Here is a 14,769-nt window from a genome sequence, read left to right on the forward strand (position 1 = left end):
CGCGTGTGTTTGTCACCGGCTCCCATGCTTCCAGTTGAGAATAATAACAACTCCACGGCTGGTCATGCGGATGGGCTGTCGCAGCGGACACGGAGGGGCTCAATTGTGGCAGCAGATTGGCTGCTGCAGGCACAGCTATGCTTCATGCATATCGATGCATACGGATGCGATGCGATTTCCGTTTCCCCAACGACTTCTTCTCTGTTTTTTCCTCGCCTTTCTGTAATCTGGAGAGCACTGTCGCCACCTAAGGGTTCTGTAAAATAGGTTATACACATTCAATAGCTCCCATATTCTTATAGGAGATGTAAGAGGCTTAGATCCACGTCCCACCGTCAAAAAACGCAATTGACGAACATACTCGTCCTTGGCACTCTACGTTACTAAACCAATTGACGAACATACTCGTCCTTGGCACTCAATGAGTTAAGGTTGCTGAGATGACGTAGCAGGAAACAATCATCCAAATGTCAAAATGTAGCTGTACCATGACCAAAGTATCAGATCAGATCAAATCAAAAGATAAAAATGAACGCAACACAATATATTTTTAGCACACTTGTTGATCACATGATAATAATGCAGACAGACAAAGCATGTGATGAAGTAATCAGTCAAGCAATCATTGCATAACTTCAAGGAGAACTTCCAAAGCAGAAATATGACACTCTAGAGCTAGACTGTTTGGTAAAACCTGTTGGGATTTTTTGAAGAGAGCAATTTGTATTTTATTTTTTTGCACATATTTCTTTCTTTCTTTCTATCTATCTTTCTTTCTTTTATCTTTATTTATACGAGGGGAGTCTCACTACAGCAACGCTCTCTTTTTCAGGAGTGCCCTGTTCACATTCATACCTGGAAGCTGACCAGTACAACCACATTCTGTTCTGCTGGCCACTGAGCAACTCCACTGGAGCAGCTGGGGTTATTGGACCTTGTTCAAGGGCACGTCAGTGGTGGTAATGAACGTCAGTGGTGGTAATGAAGGAGGGGCCTCAATATATAGTACTTCAAAGCTTACGGAGTTCATTTGAGGAAGAGTACTCAACCAACAGGCTGGCAGAAGGTAAACATTATCAATAAGATATAGATACACTTTCTGTCTTCTTACTACATAAATACAGATTTTATGGAAAGCACTTTTATAATGAATAAATTGATGAAGTTTGCGTTGTGATAATTAGTTTTGAACAAATCAAATGCATTTGGTTGGATATTCGTTTATTTGATTTGTTACAAATATCACATTAAGATATGATATTCAACAAAATAACATTTCAATTGCCTTGGGGGTCTTGCACTCCCCAACTTTTCACAATATTACTGGGCATGTACCACCCACAAAATGTTATATTGGCTCTATAATGCAGACGTTGGAATTTCTGTTTGGACCTGTATGGAACAGTCATCTGTACGTTTTTCCTTGTGTTCCTATGCTCTCAATTGCCTCTGCCTGTTGTCTCTACCACAAATTCGATAGTTTTGTAATCAATACAAATCTGGGTCCAGTTCAGAAAACACTTTGGTCTCCACAATTCTTCTGCTCTGGCCCCAGTTTTGAATCATCTGTTTGAAGAATGGACAGACCATACATTTCCTATATGGTCTAACAAGGGCATAAAACACATCAATGACCTGTATAATGGTGGAATCTTTTCGTCTTTCACCGAGCTTTCATCCCGCTTTGACCTGCCAGGCTTTCACTTGTTTCGCTTTTTTCAGATGAGACATTTCATACAAAAATGGTTTCCTCACTTTCCCAATCGCCCCCCGAATAACCACTGGATATTTTTCTTACTTTGAATCCTCAGCGTCGATGTCATCTCACCTCTATCATCTACGGTCTAATTGACTCCTTTAACACAAGCCTCCCCGGCCAAACAAAAAGTTCACGGGAGGCGGATGTAGGTACTTAATTTCCAGAAGAACAGTGGAACCACATTGTTGACCTGGTCCACTCATTTTCAATTTGTGCAAGGCATGGCCTATTACAGTTAAAGTCCCTGGAAAACAAAATCCACAAAAACCTTCTAACTATTAAATTTAGGGTCTTATGTGAGTCTGTGTGCCTCAGAAAGTAGGAGACATTAGTTTTAACCCAAACCCCCAAATTCGCCACTTTTCTACAAGGTCTGGATTTCCACTTCCTCATTGAAGAGAGCGGTGCTAAAATGAATGAATGAAAATGAATGATCTTATCATGTCATAAGATTTAATCGAATCGCACGCACGCACGCACGCGCACACACACACACACACACACACACAGTAGCGCTGTGCACTCGCAGCGGCAGTCTCTCTTCCTCTTCCTTGGGTGGTTCAGAAGGCACTGTGGGTTGGGTGGTTCAGAAGACACTGTGGGTTGGTTCAGAGGGCACGGTGGGTTGGGTGGTTCAGAAGACACTGTGGGTTGGGTGGTTCAGAAGGCACTGGGGGTTGGGTGGTTCAGAAGGCACTGTGGGTTGGGTTGGGTGGTTCAGAAGGCACTGTGGGTTGGGTAGTTCAGAAGGCACTGCGGGTTGGTTGGTTCAGAAGGCACTGTGGGTTGGGTGGTTCAGAAGGCACTGTGGGTTGGGTGGTTCAGAAGCCACTGTGGGTTGGGTGGTTCAGAAGGCACTGTGGGTTGGGTGGTTCAGAAAGCACTGTGGGTTGGGTGGTTCAGAAGGCACTGTGGGTTGGGTGGTTCAGAAGGCACTGTGGGTTGGGTGGTTCAGAAGGCACTGAGGGTTGGGTGGTTCAGAAGGCACTGTGGGTTGGGTGGTTCAGAAGGCACTGTGGGTTGGGTGGTTCAGAAGGCACTGGGGGTTGGGTGGTTCAGAAGACACTGTGGGTTGGGTGGTTCAGAAGGCACTGTGGGTTGGGTGGTTCAGAAGGCACTGTGGGTTGGGTGGTTCAGAAGACACTGTGGGTTAGGTGGTTCAGAAGGCACTGTGGGTCGGGTGGTTCAGAAGACACTGTGGGTCGGGTGGTTCAGAAGGCACTGTGGGTTGGGTGGTTCAGAAGGCACTGTGGGTTGGGTGGTTCAGAAGACACTGTGGGTCGGGTGGTTCAGAAGGCACTGCGGGTTGGTTGGTTCAGAAGGCACTGTGGGTTGGGTGGTTCAGAAGGCACTGTGGGTTGGGTCGTTCAGAAGGCACTGTGGGTTGGGTGGTTCAGAAGGCACTGTGGGTTGGGTGGTTCAGAAGGCACTGTGGGTTGGGTGGTTCAGAAGGCACTGTGGGTTGTGTTGGGTGGTTCAGAAGACACTGTGGGTCGGGTGGTTCAGAAGGCACTGCAGGTTGGTTGGTTCAGAAGGCACTGTGGGTTGGGTGGTTCAGAAGGCACTGTGGGTTGGGTGGTTCAGAAGGCACTGCGGGTTGGTTGGTTCAGAAGGCACTGTGGGTTGGGTGGTTCAGAAGGCACTGTGGGTTGGGTGGTTCAGAAGACACTGTGGGTTGGGTGGTTCAAAAGGCACTGTGGGTTGGGTGGTTCAGAAGACACTGTGGGTTGGGTGGTTCAGAAGGCACTGTGGGTCGGGTGGTTCAGAAGGCACTGTGGGTTGGGTTGCTGGGGCTTATTTTTGGGGCAGAGGATGGTGGGGCGGGAAGGGAGGGGGAAAAAGGGAGAAAATTACCTCTTAACACGTATACATGCAAACTCTACTGTATGTTATACAAACGTGTACACTATTTTTTGAATACCTTACATGCCCACGTATATACTGTCCTGTCTGATAATAATTATTGTGGAAAAAAATAAAAAAACATTTCAATAATAATATCCTCTATGTGGGGATTTTTTTCCTTCTTTTACAAAGTAGTCTGGCCCAAGGCATATCTGTAAAGACGATGAATACCTATATTCTCCTTGTGGTGAGCTTGGCAGTCTCATCAACATTCTCCATGGTAAGAGTTAGTTTAATAGTAGTTTTTTAATAGTTGTTTTGATTGTACTTTCTGTAAATTCATTGTCTATTTTAACTGATCTAATTTTAATCAAAATGGGATTTTAACATGAATATGTATCAGTGTCTCCTCATAATGAGAGGAAATGGTACAAAAGTCCTGTAATTTTTCTTTTAATAATTAAATTGATAATGATTTGTGTTTTCTAAGAACCCTTGATATGATATGAGATGATATATTATATCATAGATTGAGGAGAGAGGAGAATGTAGAAAATAGTTTGGTGGGGTTAGTGGCGGAGGACTGTATTTCAGAAATGAAGAAGGATGATTTGGCTGATGAAACTGCATGGGTGAATTTGGAGAAAATATGTTGATAGGCTGAGAGGTCGTTGGGGTGCTGTGATTTCTTCCATTTTCTTTCTGCTGCCCGAAGCTCCATCCGATAATTTCGGAGGGCTTCGGACAGCCAGGGAGCAGGGGGAGAGGAACGAGTGGTGAGTTGGTTGGTGAGTGGACAGAGGGAATCGAGTGCAGATGATATATGATATATGATATATGATATGATATGTGTTTTTCTAACAGCCCGGTCGAAGGAAGAAGGGTAAGCTTTTCTTCATTTCAGCTGGTTTGAATTCATGGCTTACAAGGTACACATCTTTCTATTTCATCTGCAAGTTCACAAAGCTGCATTTCTTCTTTTCCCCTCAGAGATTGATGATGAGAAGGACATCACTGAAATAAACAAGGGTAAAGTTCAACAAGAAGGGATTTGAAATACAGCTGTGTGTGGAGGCTTCATCAGTCACATCATGTGCCATTAAATGCTTGTACGGATTTCCTTGGAAACATATTCACTTTCCTCTGCTTTGTATTACAGATTCAAACTTATTTGGGGGTGATATTCTCATGGTAAGTTTAACATTGTGTATATTAGACTATGGTATATCGTTTTATCAAGAAGAAGTTCCAAGCAGGAGGATAATAACTTTATACAGTTTATATTGGATATTATAGGGAAATCAGTCAAATATACTGTAAAACAACTGAAGTGTGACTTACATGTCTTATATATTCTTATACATAGGTGGGCACCCAAAGGACCACCATCATTAATCAGAATCAACTATGGACATCCCCAGTTCCATATGTCTTGGAAAACGACCTTGGTAAATGTTGTCTGCATAGTGACTCGGCACATCATTATTAGCCTGGGTAAACCCAGCCTCCACGTGACCTCTATAGCACATAGATAGAGGTCACGTGGAGGCTGGGTTTACCCAGGCTACATCATTATTACATGTAGATGCTCAGGTGGAGCAGCTCTATAATCTATAATCTATAATCTATAATCTATAACCTAAAAGCTCTGTGAGTTATATTGTGTTTGTTTTTGCAACAGACACTGAATTATGGCGTATACTGTTTAGTGTTCCTCAATCCAGTCGTCAAGGCTCACCTCTCCTACAAGTTACATTTCACACTTTTAGCAGTGCTTTGTTGCTTTTGCTACTGGCATATAGGGGTATCAAAAATAATCGATTATAAGATGCATCGTGATTCGGACGTGCACGATTCTGCATCGATTCACAAATGTCAAAAATCGATTATAAAAAAATATATATATAATCAAATAGAATATAATGGAAGTACATGCAGTTGTTTATTTTAATTATGGATCATAATACAATGCAATTCCAAATGCACTTTTATTTTAAAAGCAGCCACACAGTGAGAAAAAATAAAGTGAGAAAAAATAAATCATGTATTGGGGAAAAAAAGCGATGCATCGATTTAAGATGCATGCATCGATAATTGTAATCAAATCAAATCGTAGCCCTCTGAATCGTAATCGAATCGAATCGTGAGGCCAGTGAAGATTCACAGCCCTACTGGCATAGGTGCAAACACCAGACGCGTCACAAATAGCCATGAAGCACACTGTACTTTTGGCGCCTTGTTAAACAGATTGTTAAGTCGCTGTCACTCAAGACGGCGCTGCTTGTGTTGACTTGGGCTAACTGATGGCTGATTTATGCACTCTGTGTGGGTCCATCCCAGCTGCTGCTGCTGTGTGGAGGAGACCTGAGTACTCAGGCAGAGTCCGTCTTTTGCACCCAAGAACATAACAGTTATTTTTGGTCTAGGATGATTCAGCTGGACGCTTTCTATCCTTCTCCCCATGACGGGGTGAGAGAGGAGAGGTTGCACTGTCTATGCCCCCTGCACGTGTTGGCATGATGGGGCACACACAGCAGCTAGTGTGCTATGCAGGCTGGGAAAACTGTGTCCGAGCAAGGGCTCGCCCACTGGCTCTGTTAAGGGATATCACAGCTTATGTGCTGGCAGGCAGAGACCCGCCCCCTTGCTCAACTTGGCATCCCTGATGACATCACAATTGCTCAAGTGACCATCACTGATCACTTCATGGAGTGCACGAGTGACGTCACTCAGCGCACGATTGCTTCACTTCGCATAGACATTGTGACATCATCAGTGACATCACAATTGCTGATGTGGGACAAAAATATAAACAAAACAGAACCCACTTACTCCTTTTATGATGATATATCGTCCAATTCCTAGAAAGCACCAGTGTTCTTGTCTGATCAGTACCAGGAACATGAATGAGCCTCATCCATCCATTTCATTGTCTGACCTTTCTCTCATTTGATCATTGCATGGACCATGCATGTCTTCAACACAACCTTGGCATCATCACCAATGAACTCATACTGAAGAGATGAATGCTAAAGGAGTCATCCTGAGAGCCTTTGACCAGTTCAGACTCAAGTCATGCATTGACTTCAAACCCAGGGACTCTGAGGACTATTACATTTCTGTCCAGAAGTTAGACGGGTATGTATTGTCCAGCAATAGCTTATAACTGTGATAACAATTTTGTTGTGGTGGTTGTTGTTGTTGTTGTTGTTTTACATTGCTTTGTTTATACTGGTTTGCATACATTTGTGAATTAAATTTGATCATGCACATCTATGCACATGACATTTAAAATGTCTTATGTTGTTTATGTCAGCTCTAGATAAAGGCATTTACCGGTAGTCATTTAGCCGATGATGTTACCAAATGGTTTTAGTTTTATTTATTTGCACACAATAAAAACATAAACGGGTATCTTTTTTTTATGCAAACAGGAAAGTAATGTGCATGTAGAAGACAGGAAACCCTGGAAGGGCTTAATCAGGGTCTCTACATCAGAAAACAAAATAATAATAATAATAATAATAATAATAATAATAATAATAATAATAATAATAATAAAAGTGTGTGCACAGCAGGCAGTGCTCAATACAAAAAACTAAGGCAAATGAACAACTCGTGCCGGAAGACATTTCGTGTTCACGAACCTCAGTAACTTAGGTTACTGAACACTTGCTACTTTCTTTCGTGAACATGTCTGTACTGACTATATTTTGTCAATAGAGGGGAGCAGAGAGCCATTTGAGCCATTTTGAGCCGTGTTCACCCTGCATATGTTGGTGTACACCGTGCATGCTTTATCTTTTTTTTTTTTTTTTTACCTTTATTTATACAGGGGATGTAATATGTAAAAGCTTGTATCTCAAAAACGACTCAGGCTAGGAGGCTGATATTTCAACTGCAGCTTCTCCTTATTATAGAGGACCAGCCCTGTATAGCCCATTGTAGTATAGCTTAGTACATCGTACTACAGCATAGTACAGCCTAGTACAGCCTACTCCAGCCTAGCCCAGCATAGTACATCCTATTACAACCTACTACATCCTAATAGAGCCTAGTAATTTATAGTATAGCCTAGTACAGTTGAGTATATCCTAGTTCACCCTAGTCTAGCCTAGCCCAGGCTAGTACAGCCTAGTCCAGCCCAGTACACCCAAATAGAGCCTTGTACATCATAGTATAGTTCAGTAAAGCCAAGTGCATTATAGTGTAGCTTAGCACAGCCTAGTACATTCTAGTACAGTCTAGTACATTCTAGTATAGCCTAGTACAGCTGAATATAGCCTAGTACACCCTAGTCTAGCCTAGCCCAGTCTAGTCCAGCCTAGCACAGCCTAATGGAGCCTAGTACAGCCTAGCTCATCCTAGTACAAGCTAGTACACCTTAATAGAGCCTATTACATTGTAGTATAGCCTAGTACATTGTACTACAGCATAGTACAGCCTACTCCAGCCTAGCCCAGCATAGTACATCCCATTACAACCTACTACATCCTAATAGAGCCTAGTAATTTATAGTATAGCCTAGTACAGTTGAGTATATCCTAGTTCACCCTAGTCTAGCCTAGCCCAGGCTAGTACAGCCTAGTCCAGCCCAGTACACCCAAATAGAGCCTTGTACATTATAGTATAGTTCAGTAAAGCCAAGTACATTACAGTGTAGCTTAGCACAGCCTAATACATTCTAGTATAGCATAGTACCGCTGAATATATCCTAGTACACCCCAGCCTAGTCCAGCCTAGCACAGCCTAATAGAGCCTAGTACACATTAGCCAAGCCTAGCCAAGCATGCGCGGTGTACACCAACATATGCAGGGTGAACACGGCTGTTTCTCAAGAGAGGTGAGGGCTAGAAGGCTGATCTTTTGGTATGTTTGTGGCACCCCCTGCTACTCTACGACCACCAAGTGTCAGCCTTCTAGCCCACACATTTCTTGAGAAACAGCCGTGTGCACCCGGCATATGTTGGTGTACACCGCGCATGCTTTATCATGTAATATGTAAAAGCTTATAACTCAAAAACGACTCAGGTTAGGAGGCTGATACCAAAGTATGTTAATACCACCACGGTGCTCTATTAGTGTGCTGAGTTTCCAGTCAATAGGAGCAATTTGAATTTTGGACCAAAATCTGGAAACCAGCTCTCAGCTGCCGAAGGCAAAAAATCCAACTTCTTCCAATCCTCCTGCTACTCACAGGGCTGGTCCTCTATAAAAGGGAGAGGCTGCAGTTGAAATATCAGCCTCCTAGCCTGAGTCGTTTTTTAGATATAAGCTTTTACATATTACATGGTAAAGCATGCGCGGTGTACACCAACATATGCAGGGTGAACACGGCTGTTTCTCAAGAGAGGTGAGGGCTAGAAGGCTGATCTTTTGGTATGTTTGTGGCACCCCCTGCTACTCTATGACCACCAAGTGTCAGCCTTCTAGCCCACACATTTCTTGAGAAACAGCCGTGTGCACCCGGCCTATGTTGGTGTACACCGCGCATGCTTTATCATGTAATATGTAAAAGCTTATATCTCAAAAACGACTCAGGTTAGGAGGCTGATACCAAAGTATGTTAATACCACCACGGTGCTCTATTAGTGTGCTGAGTTTCCAGTCAATAGGAGCAATTTGAATTTTGGACCAAAATCTGGAAACCAGCTCTCAGCTGCCGAAGGCAAAAAATCCAACTTCTTCCAATCCTCCTGCTACTCACAGGGCTGGTCCTGTATAATAAGGAGAGGCTGCAGTTGAAATCTCAGCCTCCTAGCCTGAGTCGTTTTTGAGATATAAGCTTTTACATATTACATGGTAAAGCATGCGCGGTGTACACCAACATATGCAGGGTGAACACGGCTGTTTCTCAAGAGAGGTGAGGGCTAGAAGGCTGATCTTTTGGTATGTTTGTGGCACCCCCTGCTACTCTATGACCACCAAGTGTCAGCCTTCTAGCCCACACATTTCTTGAGAAACAGCCGTGTGCACCCGGCCTATGTTGGTGTACACCGCGCATGCTTTATCATGTAATATGTAAAAGCTTATATCTCAAAAACGACTCAGGTTAGGAGGCTGATACCAAAGTATGTTAATACCACCACGGTGCTCTATTAGTGTGCTGAGTTTCCAGTCAATAGGAGCAATTTGAATTTTGGACCAAAATCTGGAAACCAGCTCTCAGCTGCCGAAGGCAAAAAATCCAACTTCTTCCAATCCTCCTGCTACTCACAGGGCTGGTCCTGTATAATAAGGAGAGGCTGCAGTTGAAATCTCAGCCTCCTAGCCTGAGTCGTTTTTTAGATATAAGCTTTTACATATTACATGGTAAAGCATGCGCGGTGTACACCAACATATGCAGGGTGAACACGGCTGTTTCTCAAGAGAGGTGAGGGCTAGAAGGCTGATCTTTTGGTATGTTTGTGGCACCCCCTGCTACTCTATGACCACCAAGTGTCAGCCTTCTAGCCCACACATTTCTTGAGAAACAGCCGTGTGCACCCGGCCTATGTTGGTGTACACCGCGCATGCTTTATCATGTAATATGTAAAAGCTTATATCTCAAAAACGACTCAGGTTAGGAGGCTGATACCAAAGTATGTTAATACCACCACGGTGCTCTATTAGTGTGCTGAGTTTCCAGTCAATAGGAGCAATTTGAATTTTGGACCAAAATCTGGAAACCAGCTCTCAGCTGCCGAAGGCAAAAAATCCAACTTCTTCCAATCCTCCTGCTACTCACAGGGCTGGTCCTGTATAATAAGGAGAGGCTGCAGTTGAAATCTCAGCCTCCTAGCCTGAGTCGTTTTTGAGATATAAGCTTTTACATATTACATGGTAAAGCATGCGCGGTGTACACCAACATATGCAGGGTGAACACGGCTGTTTCTCAAGAGAGGTGAGGGCTAGAAGGCTGATCTTTTGGTATGTTTGTGGCACCCCCTGCTACTCTATGACCACCAAGTGTCAGCCTTCTAGCCCACACATTTCTTGAGAAACAGCCGTGTGCACCCGGCCTATGTTGGTGTACACCGCGCATGCTTTATCATGTAATATGTAAAAGCTTATATCTCAAAAACGACTCAGGTTAGGAGGCTGATACCAAAGTATGTTAATACCACCACGGTGCTCTATTAGTGTGCTGAGTTTCCAGTCAATAGGAGCAATTTGAATTTTGGACCAAAATCTGGAAACCAGCTCTCAGCTGCCGAAGGCAAAAAATCCAACTTCTTCCAATCCTCCTGCTACTCACAGGGCTGGTCCTCTATAAAAGGGAGAGGCTGCAGTTGAAATATCAGCCTCCTAGCCTGAGTCGTTTTTTAGATATAAGCTTTTACATATTACATGGTAAAGCATGCGCGGTGTACACCAACATATGCAGGGTGAACACGGCTGTTTCTCAAGAGAGGTGAGGGCTAGAAGGCTGATCTTTTGGTATGTTTGTGGCACCCCCTGCTACTCTATGACCACCAAGTGTCAGCCTTCTAGCCCACACATTTCTTGAGAAACAGCCGTGTGCACCCGGCCTATGTTGGTGTACACCGCGCATGCTTTATCATGTAATATGTAAAAGCTTATATCTCAAAAACGACTCAGGTTAGGAGGCTGATACCAAAGTATGTTAATACCACCACGGTGCTCTATTAGTGTGCTGAGTTTCCAGTCAATAGGAGCAATTTGAATTTTGGACCAAAATCTGGAAACCAGCTCTCAGCTGCCGAAGGCAAAAAATCCAACTTCTTCCAATCCTCCTGCTACTCACAGGGCTGGTCCTGTATAATAAGGAGAGGCTGCAGTTGAAATCTCAGCCTCCTAGCCTGAGTCGTTTTTGAGATATAAGCTTTTACATATTACATGGTAAAGCATGCGCGGTGTACACCAACATATGCAGGGTGAACACGGCTGTTTCTCAAGAGAGGTGAGGGCTAGAAGGCTGATCTTTTGGTATGTTTGTGGCACCCCCTGCTACTCTATGACCACCAAGTGTCAGCCTTCTAGCCCACACATTTCTTGAGAAACAGCCGTGTGCACCCGGCCTATGTTGGTGTACACCGCGCATGCTTTATCATGTAATATGTAAAAGCTTATATCTCAAAAACGACTCAGGTTAGGAGGCTGATACCAAAGTATGTTAATACCACCACGGTGCTCTATTAGTGTGCTGAGTTTCCAGTCAATAGGAGCAATTTGAATTTTGGACCAAAATCTGGAAACCAGCTCTCAGCTGCCGAAGGCAAAAAATCCAACTTCTTCCAATCCTCCTGCTACTCACAGGGCTGGTCCTGTATAATAAGGAGAGGCTGCAGTTGAAATCTCAGCCTCCTAGCCTGAGTCGTTTTTGAGATATAAGCTTTTACATATTACATGGTAAAGCATGCGCGGTGTACACCAACATATGCAGGGTGAACACGGCTGTTTCTCAAGAGAGGTGAGGGCTAGAAGGCTGATCTTTTGGTATGTTTGTGGCACCCCCTGCTACTCTATGACCACCAAGTGTCAGCCTTCTAGCCCACACATTTCTTGAGAAACAGCCGTGTGCACCCGGCCTATGTTGGTGTACACCGCGCATGCTTTATCATGTAATATGTAAAAGCTTATAACTCAAAAACGACTCAGGTTAGGAGGCTGATACCAAAGTATGTTAATACCACCACGGTGCTCTATTAGTGTGCTGAGTTTCCAGTCAATAGGAGCAATTTGAATTTTGGACCAAAATCTGGAAACCAGCTCTCAGCTGCCGAAGGCAAAAAATCCAACTTCTTCCAATCCTCCTGCTACTCACAGGGCTGGTCCTCTATAAAAGGGAGAGGCTGCAGTTGAAATATCAGCCTCCTAGCCTGAGTCGTTTTTTAGATATAAGCTTTTACATATTACATGGTAAAGCATGCGCGGTGTACACCAACATATGCAGGGTGAACACGGCTGTTTCTCAAGAGAGGTGAGGGCTAGAAGGCTGATCTTTTGGTATGTTTGTGGCACCCCCTGCTACTCTATGACCACCAAGTGTCAGCCTTCTAGCCCACACATTTCTTGAGAAACAGCCGTGTGCACCCGGCCTATGTTGGTGTACACCGCGCATGCTTTATCATGTAATATGTAAAAGCTTATATCTCAAAAACGACTCAGGTTAGGAGGCTGATACCAAAGTATGTTAATACCACCACGGTGCTCTATTAGTGTGCTGAGTTTCCAGTCAATAGGAGCAATTTGAATTTTGGACCAAAATCTGGAAACCAGCTCTCAGCTGCCGAAGGCAAAAAATCCAACTTCTTCCAATCCTCCTGCTACTCACAGGGCTGGTCCTGTATAATAAGGAGAGGCTGCAGTTGAAATCTCAGCCTCCTAGCCTGAGTCGTTTTTGAGATATAAGCTTTTACATATTACATGGTAAAGCATGCGCGGTGTACACCAACATATGCAGGGTGAACACGGCTGTTTCTCAAGAGAGGTGAGGGCTAGAAGGCTGATCTTTTGGTATGTTTGTGGCACCCCCTGCTACTCTATGACCACCAAGTGTCAGCCTTCTAGCCCACACATTTCTTGAGAAACAGCCGTGTGCACCCGGCCTATGTTGGTGTACACCGCGCATGCTTTATCATGTAATATGTAAAAGCTTATATCTCAAAAACGACTCAGGTTAGGAGGCTGATACCAAAGTATGTTAATACCACCACGGTGCTCTATTAGTGTGCTGAGTTTCCAGTCAATAGGAGCAATTTGAATTTTGGACCAAAATCTGGAAACCAGCTCTCAGCTGCCGAAGGCAAAAAATCCAACTTCTTCCAATCCTCCTGCTACTCACAGGGCTGGTCCTGTATAATAAGGAGAGGCTGCAGTTGAAATCTCAGCCTCCTAGCCTGAGTCGTTTTTGAGATATAAGCTTTTACATATTACATGGTAAAGCATGCGCGGTGTACACCAACATATGCAGGGTGAACACGGCTGTTTCTCAAGAGAGGTGAGGGCTAGAAGGCTGATCTTTTGGTATGTTTGTGGCACCCCCTGCTACTCTATGACCACCAAGTGTCAGCCTTCTAGCCCACACATTTCTTGAGAAACAGCCGTGTGCACCCGGCCTATGTTGGTGTACACCGCGCATGCTTTATCATGTAATATGTAAAAGCTTATATCTCAAAAACGACTCAGGTTAGGAGGCTGATACCAAAGTATGTTAATACCACCACGGTGCTCTATTAGTGTGCTGAGTTTCCAGTCAATAGGAGCAATTTGAATTTTGGACCAAAATCTGGAAACCAGCTCTCAGCTGCCGAAGGCAAAAAATCCAACTTCTTCCAATCCTCCTGCTACTCACAGGGCTGGTCCTGTATAATAAGGAGAGGCTGCAGTTGAAATCTCAGCCTCCTAGCCTGAGTCGTTTTTGAGATATAAGCTTTTACATATTACATGGTAAAGCATGCGCGGTGTACACCAACATATGCAGGGTGAACACGGCTGTTTCTCAAGAGAGGTGAGGGCTAGAAGGCTGATCTTTTGGTATGTTTGTGGCACCCCCTGCTACTCTATGACCACCAAGTGTCAGCCTTCTAGCCCACACATTTCTTGAGAAACAGCCGTGTGCACCCGGCCTATGTTGGTGTACACCGCGCATGCTTTATCATGTAATATGTAAAAGCTTATATCTCAAAAACGACTCAGGTTAGGAGGCTGATACCAAAGTATGTTAATACCACCACGGTGCTCTATTAGTGTGCTGAGTTTCCAGTCAATAGGAGCAATTTGAATTTTGGACCAAAATCTGGAAACCAGCTCTCAGCTGCCGAAGGCAAAAAATCCAACTTCTTCCAATCCTCCTGCTACTCACAGGGCTGGTCCTGTATAATAAGGAGAGGCTGCAGTTGAAATCTCAGCCTCCTAGCCTGAGTCGTTTTTGAGATATAAGCTTTTACATATTACATGATAAAGCATGCGCGGTGTACACCAACATATGCAGGGTGAACACGTCTGTTTCTCAAGAGAGGTGAGGGCTAGAAGGCTGATCTTTTGGTATGTTTGTGGCACCCCCTGCTACTCTACGACCACCAAGTGTCAGCCTTCTAGCCCACACATGTGGCCCTTGGCCCCGCCCACATTCAAGATTCTAGATTTTTATTGTCACTCCATGGTACAAGTATCACGTGTGAAATTCTTGTGCTGTGGACTCCGTTTATGACATAGTACAA

At 44.1% G+C, this 14,769-nt stretch overlaps 1 protein-coding gene across 1 annotated transcript in view; it reads left to right on the forward strand.

Moving 5' to 3' along the window:
• Positions 1–1,005: 1,005 nt before the first annotated feature.
• The window catches only part of LOC310798931 (meprin A subunit beta-like), a gene marked incomplete at its 3' end in the record, with an annotated part of 28,081 nt that continues 14,317 nt past the window's right edge, over positions 1,006–14,769 (forward strand). The window contains exons 1-7 of the mRNA XM_083661488.1: positions 1,006–1,066; positions 3,800–3,884; positions 4,469–4,487; positions 4,595–4,633; positions 4,764–4,795; positions 4,971–5,052; positions 6,625–6,742. Of these exons, the coding sequence (XP_083517614.1) occupies positions 3,828–3,884; positions 4,469–4,487; positions 4,595–4,633; positions 4,764–4,795; positions 4,971–5,052; positions 6,625–6,742 (347 nt within the window). The 5' untranslated portion in view covers positions 1,006–1,066; positions 3,800–3,827. The remainder of the gene's footprint in view (positions 1,067–3,799; positions 3,885–4,468; positions 4,488–4,594; positions 4,634–4,763; positions 4,796–4,970; positions 5,053–6,624; positions 6,743–14,769) is intronic.

The sequence above is a fragment of the Poromitra crassiceps genome (assembly GCF_964638095.1).
Source record: "Poromitra crassiceps genome assembly, chromosome: 26".
Classification (NCBI taxonomy): Eukaryota; Metazoa; Chordata; class Actinopteri; order Beryciformes; family Melamphaidae; genus Poromitra; species Poromitra crassiceps.